This window comes from Prorops nasuta, unplaced genomic scaffold (assembly GCF_024137725.1).
Source record: "Prorops nasuta isolate Cenicafe-Biocafe unplaced genomic scaffold, Cenicafe_Pnas_1.2 PNAS00014, whole genome shotgun sequence".
NCBI classification, from domain to species: domain Eukaryota; kingdom Metazoa; phylum Arthropoda; class Insecta; order Hymenoptera; family Bethylidae; genus Prorops; species Prorops nasuta.
In genome coordinates this window covers 4,037,729-4,052,656 of record NW_027116811.1, presented here as the reverse complement: position 1 = coordinate 4,052,656, position 14,928 = coordinate 4,037,729, and the positions used below count along the sequence as shown (strand labels likewise).

Sequence of the window (14,928 nt, the reverse complement as noted above, 5' to 3'; positions counted from 1 at the left end):
TTGTGTACCTAACAGCGAATATTTATGATAAATCAATCCGTGTTAATCGCGTCTACTATAGGATTGACTGACTTCATATAATCTGAAAAAAAAAAGAATTTAATGAATATCGTCAATTGATGATCCTGGTGTTGCAAAATCGGTCATTATTTGGAGAATATAATAAGTCAGGCAGCGAGAAACAAACGTAGTCTAGCCAATGAAAAAATCGAGAATTATGTAAGTACTCGTCAGTCAAGACGTGTACCGTACTTCTAAGAAAGCAAAATGAAGTTGGAAATGTATATGCTTCGTACGTAATTGTTACGTGAAAGTTTTATGATTTATCACAAATAAGAGATGTACTTTGAAAGAGGATCGTTAGAATTACCGCCTAATTAGCTAAATTCATAAGAGGAATCAGCAGACCACACTACTAATCTATACTAATCGTATGTATAATAACAAGTTTTGAAAATAGTTTGGCCATCACTAAAAACCCATATGTCCCTCTATTTAAGGTACTAATAGCCAAAGGAAAGGTGAGAGGTGAATTATTCGGGGAGCCCGGGGCCAAGAAGTAGTAGAGGCCAGCAGGTAAATTTTGGCAGGAGGAGGACCACTATAAAATAGAGGATCGATCGTCTAGATCACATCAGTCTTCTCTTCGACACAAGAGCAGCTACTCATCTTACCTTCAAAAATGAAAATGGTAGGTATCGTCTTGCAGTTTGGAACTATTCATTTATAATTAAACAGTGTCCGTGACTTCAGTGAGAGATGAAGGGAAGAAAGTGCGATATACTATATTGAATATACGTATATTTGTATATTATTATAGTGAATTTGTCCAATAAGTGTTTCCAGCTAATTATTGCCTAATATTACACTGATAATAAATCATTTGGTTCATGTAAATTTTTGTTTGAGAAGTAGTGCCAAGAAAATATTTACTTGATATTAATGAAATTTAATCAAAAATAGATTCAATTTGTTTAAACCAAGTACTCTTGTAACTGGTAACTATTGAAATAAATATTTACTCGAATCGATCGATTTTTCTCATTATAAAAGTGTTTTAAACGATTTTGAGTTTCTTGAACGTCAATTCTAGCATGATCCGACTGACAAATAAATTATAATTCAGTTTTTGTTAAGAAGGTCATAATATATCGAGTTTCTTATTCTTTTCTAGATGATTGTCCTGTTTGCCCTTGTGGCTGCAGCCGTAGCTGCTCCTGCTGCGCATGAGGAGCAACCTGTTGTTCTTGTTAAGGAAACTCCCTCTGACAACATCGGTGTTGATGGATACAATTTTGGCTACGAACTCTCCAATGGCGAGAGCAGACAGGAATCCGCTCAATTGAAGAACGCTGGATCTGAAAACGAAGCCCTCGTTGTTACCGGAAGTTACAGCTTCGTTGACCCAGCCACCAACGTCAGGTACACCGTCCACTACACCGCTGATGAAAATGGGTTCCACCCACAAGGAGACCACATCCCAGCTTAAATGAAAAACGCTTCCAGCTCAACTAGGCCATAAATATGATAGTTATAACTATATAATTATAAGTGACTATAGTCAGTATATCCAGGATCCATGGATCATTTTCTTCCTCGAATATCCATGAGCGTGTCTTGGTAGTCTTCTTACTGACTGTATACCAAAAATTCATTGTTATTCCTTGCACAATACCATTTTACCGTATACTATGCAATAGTCTATTTCTCAATAAAAACTGTTTATAAACAACATTACAATTTTATGCGAAATTCTTTTTAAAAATTTTCCTATATATTTAACAATATAATTCGCTAATACTCCGTAAATATTATTGATATAAATAGTAGTATGTTATATTAATATACAAGATATTAATCTTAGAGTTGATCTTACGGGTATACTTTTCTATTGATTATAATTCAATTTTATTTTAATTTAATATACTGTGTATATAAAACACGCGAGGACATTAAAAATTATTAAATTACCGGTCTTCGGTGCCATCTGTGTTATTTATTTGCTACTATATTTGATTTCAACATCTGGCTCCGTCAGATGGCGCGACGTGTATGTCTTAACCTACCAGACTGCAATTTCAATTCTTAGGTGGCAAAATTTGACACGTCAAACTTTAAAAAAATTCTGATGCCTGCTAAAGTTGAAATGGAATGTTCGCTCGTTTTGTAACTTTACGTACCTTACAAAATTATTTTAAAATAGACGTGATGAGAGATTGTTGTATATTAACTCGAAATCAGAGCTAAGCAACGATTTTTTTTAGTAATCTCCGATATTTTTTGTGAATAGGTTATGTTTCACAATAAAGATTAAACGATGTGACTATTGTATGAGACGATTTAAAGTTAGTTTTTCAAAAATGCCGAGGATTACGCTTTTACCGCGTACCTCGAGAATCGTGGCACTTTGTTCCGCAGCAAATTTCATAAATGCTGCAGATAGAGTTATTATGCCAATAGCTATTGTTCCAATGACTAAAGAATACCAGTGGAACCTTTACTGGCAAGGCTGGATTCTTTCTGCATTCGCATTTGGCTATTTTACTAGCCAGGTATCTTTCTGGTATTATTTATTAATAATGTAAATCTCTTTTTTAATTTTTTTATATCAGATTATAGGTGCCAGTACAGCTAATCGTTTTGGTTGCAAAACAGTCTTAATGTCAGCTGTTCTTCTGTGGTCAATTAGCACAGTCGTTACTCCCTTATTGGCAAAATCAGTTTTACTTCTTATAATATGCAGAGTAATATTAGGTCTTGGAGAAGGCTTAGGTATGCTATAAATTTAATCGAAACTCTTAGTCAAGATTTTTATAACCAATAAATTTTTCTTACAGGTCTTCCAGTAATATTTCATTTATTTGCTCATAGTGTACCTGTCGAAGAGAGATCAAGAGCATTTGGTTATCTCGTAGCAGCTGGTTCTGTTGGCCAAGTGGTGGCATCTATTGTAGGCATTATTTCTTATTAAACACATACCCATACATCCAAAACACTAATGTTAAAATTTATTTAATTATTTGTAGCTGTGTTCTCATTTATCTTGGCAAACTGGGTTTTATTTATTCGGTACAATTGGTATTGTATGGACTCTACTATGGTTGTTACTGTACCACGAGACAAATTCCCAAGATGAAATTCCTTTGTTTGTACCAAAAGTATATAAAATATTTATTTTCCATAAATAATTCCTTTTTATTAATAATCTGTTAATAATTGATGTTACATTTTTCATAGTCTACACAAAATAGGTCATTGCGCTGGACAGAATTTATTGCACATTGGCCATTGTGGTCATTATACATAGCACACTTTGCTATGAATTGGAGCAACTACATAATTATGCAATGGTTACCAACATACTTAGCAACAAATTTGTCGGCGGACAAGAAGAGTATAAGTTTAACAGCCCTTCCGTATATTGTCAATTCTCTTGTCGGAGTAGGTGAGTATCTCTACATAAAGGTAATGTTAAGCAATGCCAAATGCTTTCTAATATGATTTTTATTTTTCGATAACTTAGTTGCGGGTCATAGTGCCGATAATTTGATAAGAAAGCGATGGTCTGTTTTATCTGTCAGACGATTAATGACAAATATAGGCCTGATAGGTCCTGGTGCATTTTTATTAGCATTTTGTGCAGTGGATAATTTACTTGCAGCAGTCATGTATGCATTGTATTTTATATTTTAAACAGATATTTATTATAATATTTAAATTATTCATTAAAAATTCTAGATTTATTTCTATATCTATGGGACTTTGTGCCTGCAATTCTGCTGGCCATCTCAGCAATCACGCTGATGTTGCGCCTAATCACGCCGGTATCACATTCGCAGTGTCAAATACAATTGTACGTATTAGTTTACTGCTTGTTCAAAATTGAGTGCACGGGTTTGCTCATATCTCTCTCATTTTAGGCCACCATACCAGGTATATTATGTGGTCCGTTAACAGCAGAACTAGTCACTGCATCGCATGGACGCTGGATGCCTGTTTTCGTGTTAGCTGCAGCCATTAATTTCACAGGCGCTATAATATACCAAAGTCACAGCTCAGCCCTTCCAGTATTGTGATAAGATTTACTGGAAAATTCAATCAATGAATATAAAGTTAACCCGAGAATGTGATAAATTATTTTTATTATTACTTTGGAAAGCACTTCAACAGCTTTTCAGTGTTTTTAGCTCATTGCAGAGAGAGGGAAAGAGAAAAAGAAAGAGAACTGATGTTAGTTCTGACATATCAACTTGTGTAAGTACATGAATTGAATGATTTATTGTAAAGCATAAAAGCTGATATTAATTTCATCCTACTTTCGCGTTTTCAATACGTGAATCCTATAAATGGTGCCATAAAATCATGCACAATATGGAATTGGCTTATATGTGAATATTAAACAAAACTAAAGTACATCAGAACTTATCATAATTTGTATTTTGTATATCATAGGTTAATGTCACAATGACGGGTTTTCTATTTATGATATATTCTGATGTATAAATGTTCAATTTTGCACTAAAAAGAAATGTATATTCTGTAAAAGAGATTGTATATAAATGAAGTTCTAACTTTGATATAATATTTATGAGTTCTTATAATATCCCGATAAAATAAAATCCAAATAATCATTTATTGCTGATATAATATAATTTATAATTAAACAATTTTTCCATCCTACATGGGATGAAGTGATCTATCTTTAAGTAGATATTCTGATTTCAATAATCGTCCCATAGAACTATTTGTTTGTTTCTTTTTAACACCATTTACACACATATGTATAATTACATCTTTAGCTTTAGCATCTTGGGATTCAATATCTGTAGTGTTGAATGCGAAATCTATCTGGGTGTTTTCTTTAATTGTTGATTCCTTTTCTTGACATTCATCTTGGTCAATTTTATCATTGACGAAAGATTTGTCGTTTTCAATACTGTCATTATTTTCACGCTTCAAAATACTGTCCTTATTTTGCTCCTTATAGTCCCAGCAATCAGAAATATTAAACTTTTTTAAGGAAGCAGCTACGTCTTCAGGTGTAGGGAAGCATTCAATGAAATCATAATTAATTTCAGTATTCCAGGTATCCTCTGTGTCAGAAGAATAGGTATATTTACCTAAATTCTCTAATCCTTTATCGATTTCACTAGAAATTTTAGGTTTTGATTTCATAGCTTTTGGAAACTTGTTAAATGTATTCAACTTATTCGCTAGGTCAGTATCAGATTTAATTGCGTTATTGCAACTTATGTCATCATTAAAAACTGTAGATCGACTGTTGGACTTGACTAAATTGTAAGAAGGGAAGTCGCTAGAGGCCGAGCTTGCCAATAATGATCTGGGTAAATATTCATCGGTATTTTTCGTTTTTTCCAAATCCTTAGAGTAATTGCTTGCTTCAAATTCATATGACATTTTTTTTAATTCTTCAGATTCTTTAAAGCCGATTCCAGGCACATCCTTGAAAGATTTAATGGCGGTTTTATGCAAGTAATCTTTTTTTTTTAGATCTGTATGGGATTTTCGAATCTTTTCGATTTCTTTGTTTAATTTATTCAAGATATCGTACATCTTCTCAGCTTCAGGGTCCTTGATATTCGAGTTTTCACTTTGACAATCAAAGTTTACTTTGTTTTTTTCCATATAGGTCTTTGTATCAGCTGTGTCCTTTTCAATTTTTCGTTGCATTTTATTTTCTGCTGTAAAGATACATTTCCTATAGTACAGAATTAAAATAATAAACAATACGAAAATTGCGTGAATCATTACCTTCCTTCTCTGTATGTAAAGTAAAAATATCCCACTTTTTCTTGTTCATGGCTGGCAGTGATTTTTGCTCATAGAGGGTCAAATTCTTATGTCTCTTATTAAAAGCATTTAGAAAAGCATCATTACTCTGTTTTATTTTTGGTGTTACAAGTGTTACGATATTTTTGTTTATAAAATCATGTTCTTCGTAATCCGAGACTGTTCCTGGACAAATTAAACCAGTTAAAAGAAAACACTAACATTTAATATTGCTGTAAGCATTAATTGTATGCTTCTACCTTCCAAGATTTTAGATGTTTTTGTTTGATTACAACACAAGTCAATTATTTCATTTTGCAATAAATCATCTCCTGGTAATTTTATTTCGTATACAAAATCTTGAGTCGCACAGATTCTCTCTGCGAATTATGAAGAAAAATAATAATATTAATTGTTTTGAACGAAATATTCAAGTGGCATTAATTTTCAATATAAAAAATTGTGCTACTTGGTCGATATTTGGGACGATAAATAGGGCCTTTGAATTCAGTGTTTCTCTTCTTAAATTTTTCAATCTGTTTTAATTTTCTTTGCAAATTATTATTCGCAGGTTGTTCACCGTTTTTTATGCTCATCGAGTGGTTGGAGATTTTGCTCCTAATTTAAAAATAGTGATAAATTGAAAAAATATATATATATATATAGTTGAATAATAAAAAGAATTAAATATGTATATTACGGTTCAGAGGTTTTCATATCTGGCCCTGTTTCAGAATTTCGGGAGCGTGTATTAAATTTTCCACCTTTCTTTCCATAAATTCTTTTGCCAAGTATGGAGGATTTATCACTTAAAGTCATTACAAATTTTCTAGGTTTCCTGATAAAATTATACTTTAAAAATCACATCTTTGCGTAAATATGCATTATTACCATTTTATTACCTTTTAGACTGTTCTGATTTGGCTATAATTTTTTCCGATTCTTTCGATATCGTATCAGAAAATATTTGTTCAGAGCTTTGTACGAACACTGTTAAACCATTTAACCGTTTAATTTCTTCGCGATTATGTGTTTTTACACTAGGCAATAAATCCGTTCGAAGAGGTAAGAATGTTGGAATACAATCTTTATTAGTGGAACTGGTAAGATTTTCTTCACTTTCCGGGAATAAAGGATATGAAATTTTTATAAATGATTTGTCAATGGTGAATGATATCGATGAACTCTCTTTCAACAAGGTTATTTTTACCGTTTTTTTAAACAAGAAAACTGAATCGCGTAGAAAAAATCTGCACGGGCTTTCACGCTATTATAATTAATTTAAAAAATTGCGGTTAAGTCGGTTAAGATGACAAATCGATCGTCATTTGACCTTTTATTGTTTATACGATATGATTTAATATATTTACACTATTAACAATATCACATCACACACGTGGAATTCTTTCAAGCAGATATTAATTTTTTTTTTTTTTTTTTTAATTATTACTCTAGTCAAAATCAATTTCTTTTAATTAAGACGATATTAAAAAGAAAATAATCAGTGCAGAAATCGAAAATATTTATAACTTTATCAGTCTTTATTTATAACTAATCGACAGATCAAAATATACTTGTTTATTGAATATTATAACAGCATTTCTTAAATAATGACGTTAGCCATCTATTTCTTATAGAATAATAATAAATTACGACGCCAAGCTCAAATATATTAGGTAGGTAAAGCTGAATCAAGACCAGCTTGATCTCTTTGTGCGGAAATTCTTTGAAATCTCAAAGCTGGAAGCATAAATGCATGCATAAATTTAGTCGTCGAAATCAGAGCATTGTAAACTGTTGAGCTCAACTCATATATTCCATACGATACTTAAACTATAATAGTATGTACTAATAAGTAATCAACATTTGACCACAGTGAGATTATAGTAGAGGAGAAGTGGGTGAATTCAAACATGTGAGACTATCGAACAACTGTAATTTTCTAGCAAGTTGAAGTTCAAGTAATTTAATAAATTAACTATGAGCACACGATTTACATAGCTTAGCAACTTAGGCCTGGCTAAGGCTTTCGTCGCTTACCATACAGTATATTTTGCAGAAAAATTAAGTTGTTGAAGTGTCTCCCAAGTTAGAAAGTTTCCCCTTCTTCCTTATAATAATATTTGTCGCAAGTCAGACATTCAAATAGGCGCGTTCACTTGACGATGAGAGCAATTAAAACTATAAACAATTCTCTTTAACATCTATGTACGATTAGGAGGATATTTTCTTTCATTCCGCATATTTGCCTATATTTATCCACAGAAAACGCCATTATTCTTCTTATTATTAATTCTGTATTATTGATTGTAATCCTAAAAACAGTTAGTGGACCGACCAAAATAAAATTCTCGCACTTTTCGAGCAATAATTGTCTTTTTAATGATAATGGCAAGTGTAAAAGACGAGTAAAGCAAAAATGGAATGTTATCACGTGTGTTAAATAAATAAAAATCAGACTAGCATATGGATTTGTTAAAATTCTTTAGTTTTCTTACTAAAAAAATATGTTGCATATTTACGAAGAATTAACATAGAAAGCATTCGAGGTTTTCATTATTATAATAGTGCATTAACGTTAATTACGCATATAATGACCAATTGTTTAGTTCTCGCTAACGACCTCTGCAGGTAAAACCACGCGCTTCATTAATCCCGTTGCCGAGTCGAAAGATACATGTTCGTCATAGTTTTCTTCAGATACGTGAATTTCTTGCGACTTACTCATCAAGCTCTCGTGGATAAAATTGCAAACGGAGTTTACATACACGTCTTGGTACGTCGCGTAATGTTTCACGTGTGGAGAGTCTGTGAAGAGCACCATCTGCACTCGTACACCTCGCTCGGCTCGTCGATTGGCAAACTTCTCCACGTCCTATTGAAATTGGAACAAATTTCCAATTAATTGCAAACAAATTACAGGATATATATAGAACTATTTAAATACAAGGTGTGAATTTAATTATCCAAAAAAAAAGATCAAATTTAATCGTTCAGTATAACTTACCGCAGCAGGGATTAGAGAATCGACATTCGAATATAGAAAGAGCTGAGGCCAGGAATAGGTTTCTTCAGCTAAATTAATGGGATTCATCTTAACTGTTTGCTCTTTTCCAAGTAAATCTCCCAATATCTGCAAAGCTCTAAGCATTAGAAAACCAGAGAACCTATATAATAGTTTCCTTGGTTAAAAATATATATTTTTTTAATTACCTCGAAAAACCATAGCACGGATAAGAATAACGTGATGAAGAAGGTCATGGGTAAATTTGTCAAAGGATGTCCACCAAGAATTGCACTTATTGCCTTGAACAATGTGATTAATCTTCTCTCGCCTGGTGCACTATCGAAAATTACTCCCTTTACCTTAAGGACAAGCGGACGTTATTACGATCATATATATAGTTATACTTATAGTTATGGCTACTTTATCTTAATATATTATAATTATTATTATGTATATACATATATGTACCTTGAGCGGTGAGTCAGTTTTCTGCATAGCAAGACTAACGTGTTGGTAGGTTGCTGCACCACCATTGCTGAATACGTGAAAAAAGATTGGATGATCCTCCAAATTCTTATCCATTAGGGCCTCTAGTAATTTTTGGCCAATATATGGCATTCTGTCCGTTCGCCAAAACAAACATTCCACCGGTGCCGTGTAGCGCACTGTGATGCAACTGGCAAAAACATAAAGTTGCTTTCGATGCACAAACCTTCGACCCCATTCAATCGAATCAATGCATTAAACAAATACTACCGAATGCTACTGTATGCAAGGCACATAGTATTTCATAGTCAATGAAAGTGCTAATTGAAAAAGAAATAACTCATCGGCACATACGTAAAACGTCTTAAGAATTACCTACTCGTTTCGCGAAATCGCTTGTCTCAAAGAGATAGCATTCACGTTCAACCAAAGCATCATTCATAATTTATAGTTCTTTATAAATGCAAAATATTTATATATTTACCGCTCATTTACATTGTTAAACAATAAATATCGAACTTTGCTCTATGACCGTTAGAAATAAGCAGCATAAAACTGATAACGCATCAGTGGTATCTTCAAATTTAATTATTAGTCAAATTTATCGTTTGAACTTTCACAATAATTGTCAAAGGAAATAAGTATTATAAAAATAAATATTGAGAGAATATTGATCGTCTGGGACCCGAATAATTTTGTGTAAAAAGGAAAAAAAATAATGGATCTCGAGAGACAGGAGAGTAAAGAGAAAGTATTACCTTTTTTTCTCATAGATAGCGCTGTATTTGGCTAGATATTTGTCCTGACAGCCGGCCCATCCGAGGAGCACAACCACGGGTTTCTTGTCATCCTCGTACACGAAAACGAACTCGTCCTTCTGCTGATCCTGATCGTCCCCGTTGCACTCCTTCGAGGACGACGAGGGGTCCGTGGTGGATGAGGAGGAGGAGGGGTACACGATGCGCAAGTGGTCCAGCTCATCCTGCTGCTGGTTATTCATGGTCGAGTGTCGAGATGATTCGCGTGCCCTCAGCGAGAGCGCCGAGGACGAAACTGGACGAAACTGGCAATTGCTGGTTCTTGAAAAAATTCGACGCGCGAAAGGGGGATGCCTGCTTTTCAAGTTAGGTTAGGAGGGGAGGGGAAGGGGTCCGAAGAGCCAGCACGAGCCTGCGTCGTCGTGGAACACGCGAGCACGAATACAAGGATCGATAAACACGCGAGGGCCAGGAAATTCCTCTCCCCCTCCTGCCCCACTCTTTCCGTCAGCCACCAATCACAATCCCTTTCTCTATGCGTCACTTCGATCCTCCAAAGTCAACATGCGATAGAACAGCTGACTCGCTCTGTATATACCATTTGAAACCTTGAAATGCTAAATCTCAGACTAGGAATTAATTTTAGCGAGTTTTAGCCTCCTTGCCACTTTGTAGAACTATAGCGTTCTGGTGCTTTCTCTGCTCTCCTTCTCACCTTTTCCCCCTTGTCCATCGTATCAACGCCACGATTGTTACAGCTGTGATGCCTGTGATACATCGATGAACCGCTACTCCCTCTACTGCAGCGATTGAAATAAAATCCCGCTAATTTAATTTGTTTCTCTGCTGAGAAATTTCGGCGATATCGTCGAAGCTACGAATATTTTTCTCGAATATTAACAATGAAAATGCGGTTTCCGCGAAACGCTGCTGTGAAAAATTAATACTTGGGCAGGCTCAAAGTGAAAAATGTTTTATATATGCTATTTCATGAGTATGCTAGAGTGCAGCACCTGCAGGTGTTCTGTACATATATTTTTTGCTTATTCTTCAGCAAAATAATACCTACAGAGCTTTGTAGATTTATGAATTGGGTGGGAGACATGGAACGTGGAAATTACGTTACATTTATTTTTCTGGAATAAACGCTGCTTTATAAAGCTTATCCCTCGATCGCTCCTGGGATACGCATACGCGCGCATCTTTGGAGAACGCGAGTAAGGTAGAGAACTGTCATGGATAATACAAACCACAGCGTATCGACCCAATTTTCTTGGGAGCGTGTTCGTGGTTCGTTCGAATTCGCACGAGAGGCGTTAAATGCGTTTCTTTCGGAACTAACATTTTTCTATTCAGAAATTTCTAAAATGATCTACACCCGCGAAAAATGTAAAAGATATTTTTTCTTATGCAAAATCCAATTATAACATCAAAACTCATTCAGAATTTAACAATTTTTTAAACAAAATATTTCTCTGAAGCAACAGATAATGTGCCAGGTGTAATAGAGAATGTGTGATCAGTGAATTTTCCAATTTAGCCAAATTATTATTGTTATAAAATAATACGAGAATGAATAAAAATAAGAATGTTGTTCGGTTCTGTGGATGGGTAGGCAGGTGCCAGAGGGTGCGAAAAGAGAAAGAGAGAAAGAGTAAGGGAGGGGGGAGAGGGGAGTATGGTGCTAGAGCGGCGGCGCAAGAAGATTCAAACTTGACAAGCGAACGATTGCAACGAGAAGCCGCGCGAGGCGAGGAGTTTCAGATTCAGAGCCACGCGAGTGGCCGCGCGATACGCAGCAGCTTCTCGTGTGCCGTGATTCCTTTTTATAAGCTCGAAACGAATCATGAACGTAAAGGGGAATTGGTAAAGTGCGAGATTTTTAAAGCTGGAAGGTACACGGTTTCTTTTCCCAAATGTGACAGATAAAAGAGGAGATCATCAAATTGAACAATATAGACTAAAGTGATTATAGAGGCACGATGTGCACGAGGAAATATCGTCTCGCGTCCATTCTTTTAATTTTCTTCGGGATTCTTCTATCGTCCGGTGAGTAGACCGAAATATGTAAATAATATACGCATTAATTTTGTAATTTTCGGCTGTCCAGTGCTTCTTTGATTAGTGCCAGGGGGTGAGAACGAAATTGTAAAAATTGTTTGTAAAATTACATTCTTAATCGCGACAACTATAGCGGAGTAATAATTATATTAACTTGTTCTGTTGCAGTCGAATATAAATTTACGACTAGGTTAACAAGTTATTCATTATTGTCATTGTAATTTTACAACAAATTTTACAGTGCAATGAATCAAGTCTCGTTTCATTATCGACTCATTAGCGACAATCTGGCCAGTTTGCTTTAATTTTTAATTGAATATATACTTGTGATATTGTGATTTGCTCACACATACGTACATGTAAATGATTGAGCTGTTCTTGTTTGAATTGGAAGTAGATCCTTAAGTAGTCTTATTGAAGCATCGTGTTTCATCTGAATTTCCATACGTTTACAAGTTTCCATCAAGGTGCGATATACTATGTAGTATGTGCAGCTAATGGTATTCGTCGAAATTTGAAGCTTCGTGCAATGATAATTAGAAACGATGGAGGTGGTATTTAATTGGTAGAATAAACTAGGTGTTAAATAAAAGCTTTCTTACAGCGAATGAGTATTTTTCGTTTATTCCAAGAATATATTAAAACATGTAATTTTCTCGTTACTCATTAATACCTTATATGTGAGTAGCTTTTGCATTAGTCCAAACGAGATAATTATAGAATATATGTTGCATGCTAGCTTGCCAGTTTAACTGCAGAAGATTTTGTATTATTCAAGAAAATGTATTCCTACATAATTTGTGTAGGTATAAGAGGCTAAAAGAGTTTTCTAGGGAATAATATTTCGAGTAAAGGATTCCTGAGGGAATATTTCAGCAGTCTCTTGATGCTTAGGGGATAGAATAGGTATTTTATGCAGCTTCTTAGACATGCACCGCTTCATCGAATACGTCTGTAGTAGCTTGGTGTTAAGAAACTATTGGGAATCACATAAACGAGCAAAAATAATTTATCTACACTTTTTTCCGTTAAAGTATGCTTTATGCACTATTATACGTGCAATAAAATCCTTATCGATGCAGTCTGCATATGCGATATTCCAGGCGCACTGATTTCTGTTGTTGCGTGTTAATAATAAAAGACTCGTTAAAACACTGCGGTGGTCCAGATTTCTATTCTTATTAAATCCGATTGTACTTCTTGAAGTGTACGTCAAATATATTTAAGTCCAAGGTCAATCGATAAATTGCTAAAAAAAGCTTGCTAAATATATTAAATTCGTTTGTTTCTCTTGTGCAAATTTATTAGAGTCGATGTGTATATGATATACTCTATTGAACTTATGCGCTATGTAAATCCTGAGGGAAAATTTCGGCAGTTCTCGTTGATAGATCCTGAATTAATTCGTTAATATGTAGACAAATCAAGATTTTTAAGATAGTTCAAGGTATCTGTGCATGGTTAGGTGTTGATAACCGAGTCCCTTATTGGAAAGAGGCTGTTGCTTCGTGTCGGATAAACATCAAAGATTGGATCGTGGATTACTGTTTGTTGAATATCGTTTGAACGAAAATGTATATATATAGAGGTAGACGATGGCAATGAGAAAACGAGGCGCACTATTCTGCCAATCCATCCTGTACACCGAAAATCAATCATTCTCTGCAATATAACTTCTCTCTCCCTCTCTCTCTCATTAATAAAATCATCGATTTAAATTATTGCGATAAAAGAAGTATTTGGTATTACGCACTTGTACTTACATATGTGTATTAAAAAGAATTATTTAATTCAAATAAACCTTGCTATGAACATTTACAAAGAAATGTTTTACTTAGTCTTAATAAATATTGTTTGAACCAAATCAAATTTAATTAAAATTGATCAAATTTAACTCGACACGATGAAATATTTGTCAAAACTTCGTAAAACGTTTCATTGTAAATATTCGAAGCAAGATTTATTCGTATCAAATATAACTATTTCTTTTTTACCATTGTATAAAGTAAAATTGAGTGAATATTTGAATAATTCCAATTTTAATTATAAATTTGTTAAGCTCAGGGTGTAATAAGAGATATTAGGAAGTATATATATATATATATATGCAGCTTTCACCGGAATATTGACGTTTCTATATTTGCACTGCTGTTTCCGCTTTTAAGACGATGCCTTGTCGTTGTGCAGGACTTTGTCCACAATTCGCACCTCGCGAATTAGCACGATGTGTTAAAATTATTTGTCCTCTGGACGTGTCTCGTGAGATATTCCTGCCACGTGATAATAAACCTCGTTTGGCCTGATGAGTTCCGGTCCTTCTAAATCCGAAATTTCTCTCCGTAAATTATTCAGTTCAAAGACAATCCTTGTGGAATTTATTTCACTCTCATACTACTTTGCTTTATTACATTGTTGAAATGCAGACTGCCTGAGGATAGAATCGAAGTTAATTCAGCTATATTTCTATGTGTGCAGATTTCTTCGGACGTATGACTGTGGCCTCGCAATTTAAATCTGGTAGAATCAAAAATTTTGTACATCCGAAGGAATCTCTGCTACCTCCCTCAATTTCGCATATTTTAATTTTTATATTACGAAATTCCTGGTCAATTCACTCAATAAATTAAAATTAATCTACATAATAGAATATCAGATGGAAAATATCTCAAAATCTATATACGATTTTACATCAACGCTGAAGCAAGTAAATGTATCAGAAATTTTCAGTCGCTTCAGAATTTGTATATGGATGAAATGCTATTGAGCAACGCGTAACGCTTGAGTCTTGCAGGGGTATGATGTGTTAACGCGTGATATGACGAATAT

General features: G+C 34.3%; 5 protein-coding genes across 7 annotated transcripts in view; 3 read left to right on the top strand and 2 right to left on the bottom strand.

Annotated features, from left to right (window-relative positions):
• The first annotated feature begins 614 nt into the window (after positions 1–614).
• LOC136778345 (flexible cuticle protein 12-like) lies at positions 615–1,607 on the top strand. The gene is made up of 2 exons (XM_066735105.1): positions 615–691; positions 1,175–1,607. Exons 1-2 carry the CDS (start codon positions 683–685, stop codon positions 1,487–1,489), a joined length of 324 nt encoding a protein of 107 aa, XP_066591202.1. The 5' UTR covers positions 615–682; the 3' UTR covers positions 1,490–1,607.
• A 478-nt stretch (positions 1,608–2,085) lies between these two features.
• On the top strand, positions 2,086–4,584 carry LOC136778377 (sialin-like). The gene is made up of 8 exons (XM_066735164.1): positions 2,086–2,552; positions 2,613–2,772; positions 2,838–2,950; positions 3,027–3,158; positions 3,238–3,445; positions 3,524–3,668; positions 3,739–3,853; positions 3,921–4,584. Exons 1-8 carry the CDS (start codon positions 2,331–2,333, stop codon positions 4,074–4,076), a joined length of 1,251 nt encoding a protein of 416 aa, XP_066591261.1. The 5' UTR covers positions 2,086–2,330; the 3' UTR covers positions 4,077–4,584.
• A 93-nt stretch (positions 4,585–4,677) lies between these two features.
• LOC136778697 (uncharacterized) lies at positions 4,678–7,108 on the bottom strand. Its single transcript, XM_066735795.1, has 4 exons — positions 6,260–7,108; positions 6,051–6,170; positions 5,773–5,976; positions 4,678–5,702 (listed from the first exon to the last, which is right to left on the bottom strand). Exons 1-4 carry the CDS (start codon positions 6,384–6,386, stop codon positions 4,678–4,680), a joined length of 1,476 nt encoding a protein of 491 aa, XP_066591892.1. The 5' UTR covers positions 6,387–7,108.
• A 236-nt stretch (positions 7,109–7,344) lies between these two features.
• Positions 7,345–10,648, bottom strand: LOC136778313 (transmembrane protein 53). The gene is made up of 5 exons (XM_066735050.1): positions 10,042–10,648; positions 9,266–9,473; positions 9,004–9,156; positions 8,798–8,923; positions 7,345–8,665 (listed from the first exon to the last, which is right to left on the bottom strand). The coding sequence occupies exons 1-5, from the start codon at positions 10,281–10,283 to the stop codon at positions 8,396–8,398; spliced, it is 999 nt and encodes a 332-aa protein (XP_066591147.1). The 5' UTR covers positions 10,284–10,648; the 3' UTR covers positions 7,345–8,395.
• Positions 10,649–11,791: 1,143 nt separating this feature from the next.
• The window catches only part of LOC136778527 (uncharacterized), a 34,016-nt gene continuing 30,879 nt past the window's right edge, over positions 11,792–14,928 (top strand). For all 3 annotated transcript variants that reach the window (XM_066735456.1, XM_066735455.1, XM_066735454.1), the window contains exon 1: positions 11,792–12,090. In XM_066735456.1, the coding sequence (XP_066591553.1) occupies positions 12,024–12,090 (67 nt within the window). In that variant the 5' untranslated portion in view covers positions 11,792–12,023. The remainder of the gene's footprint in view (positions 12,091–14,928) is intronic.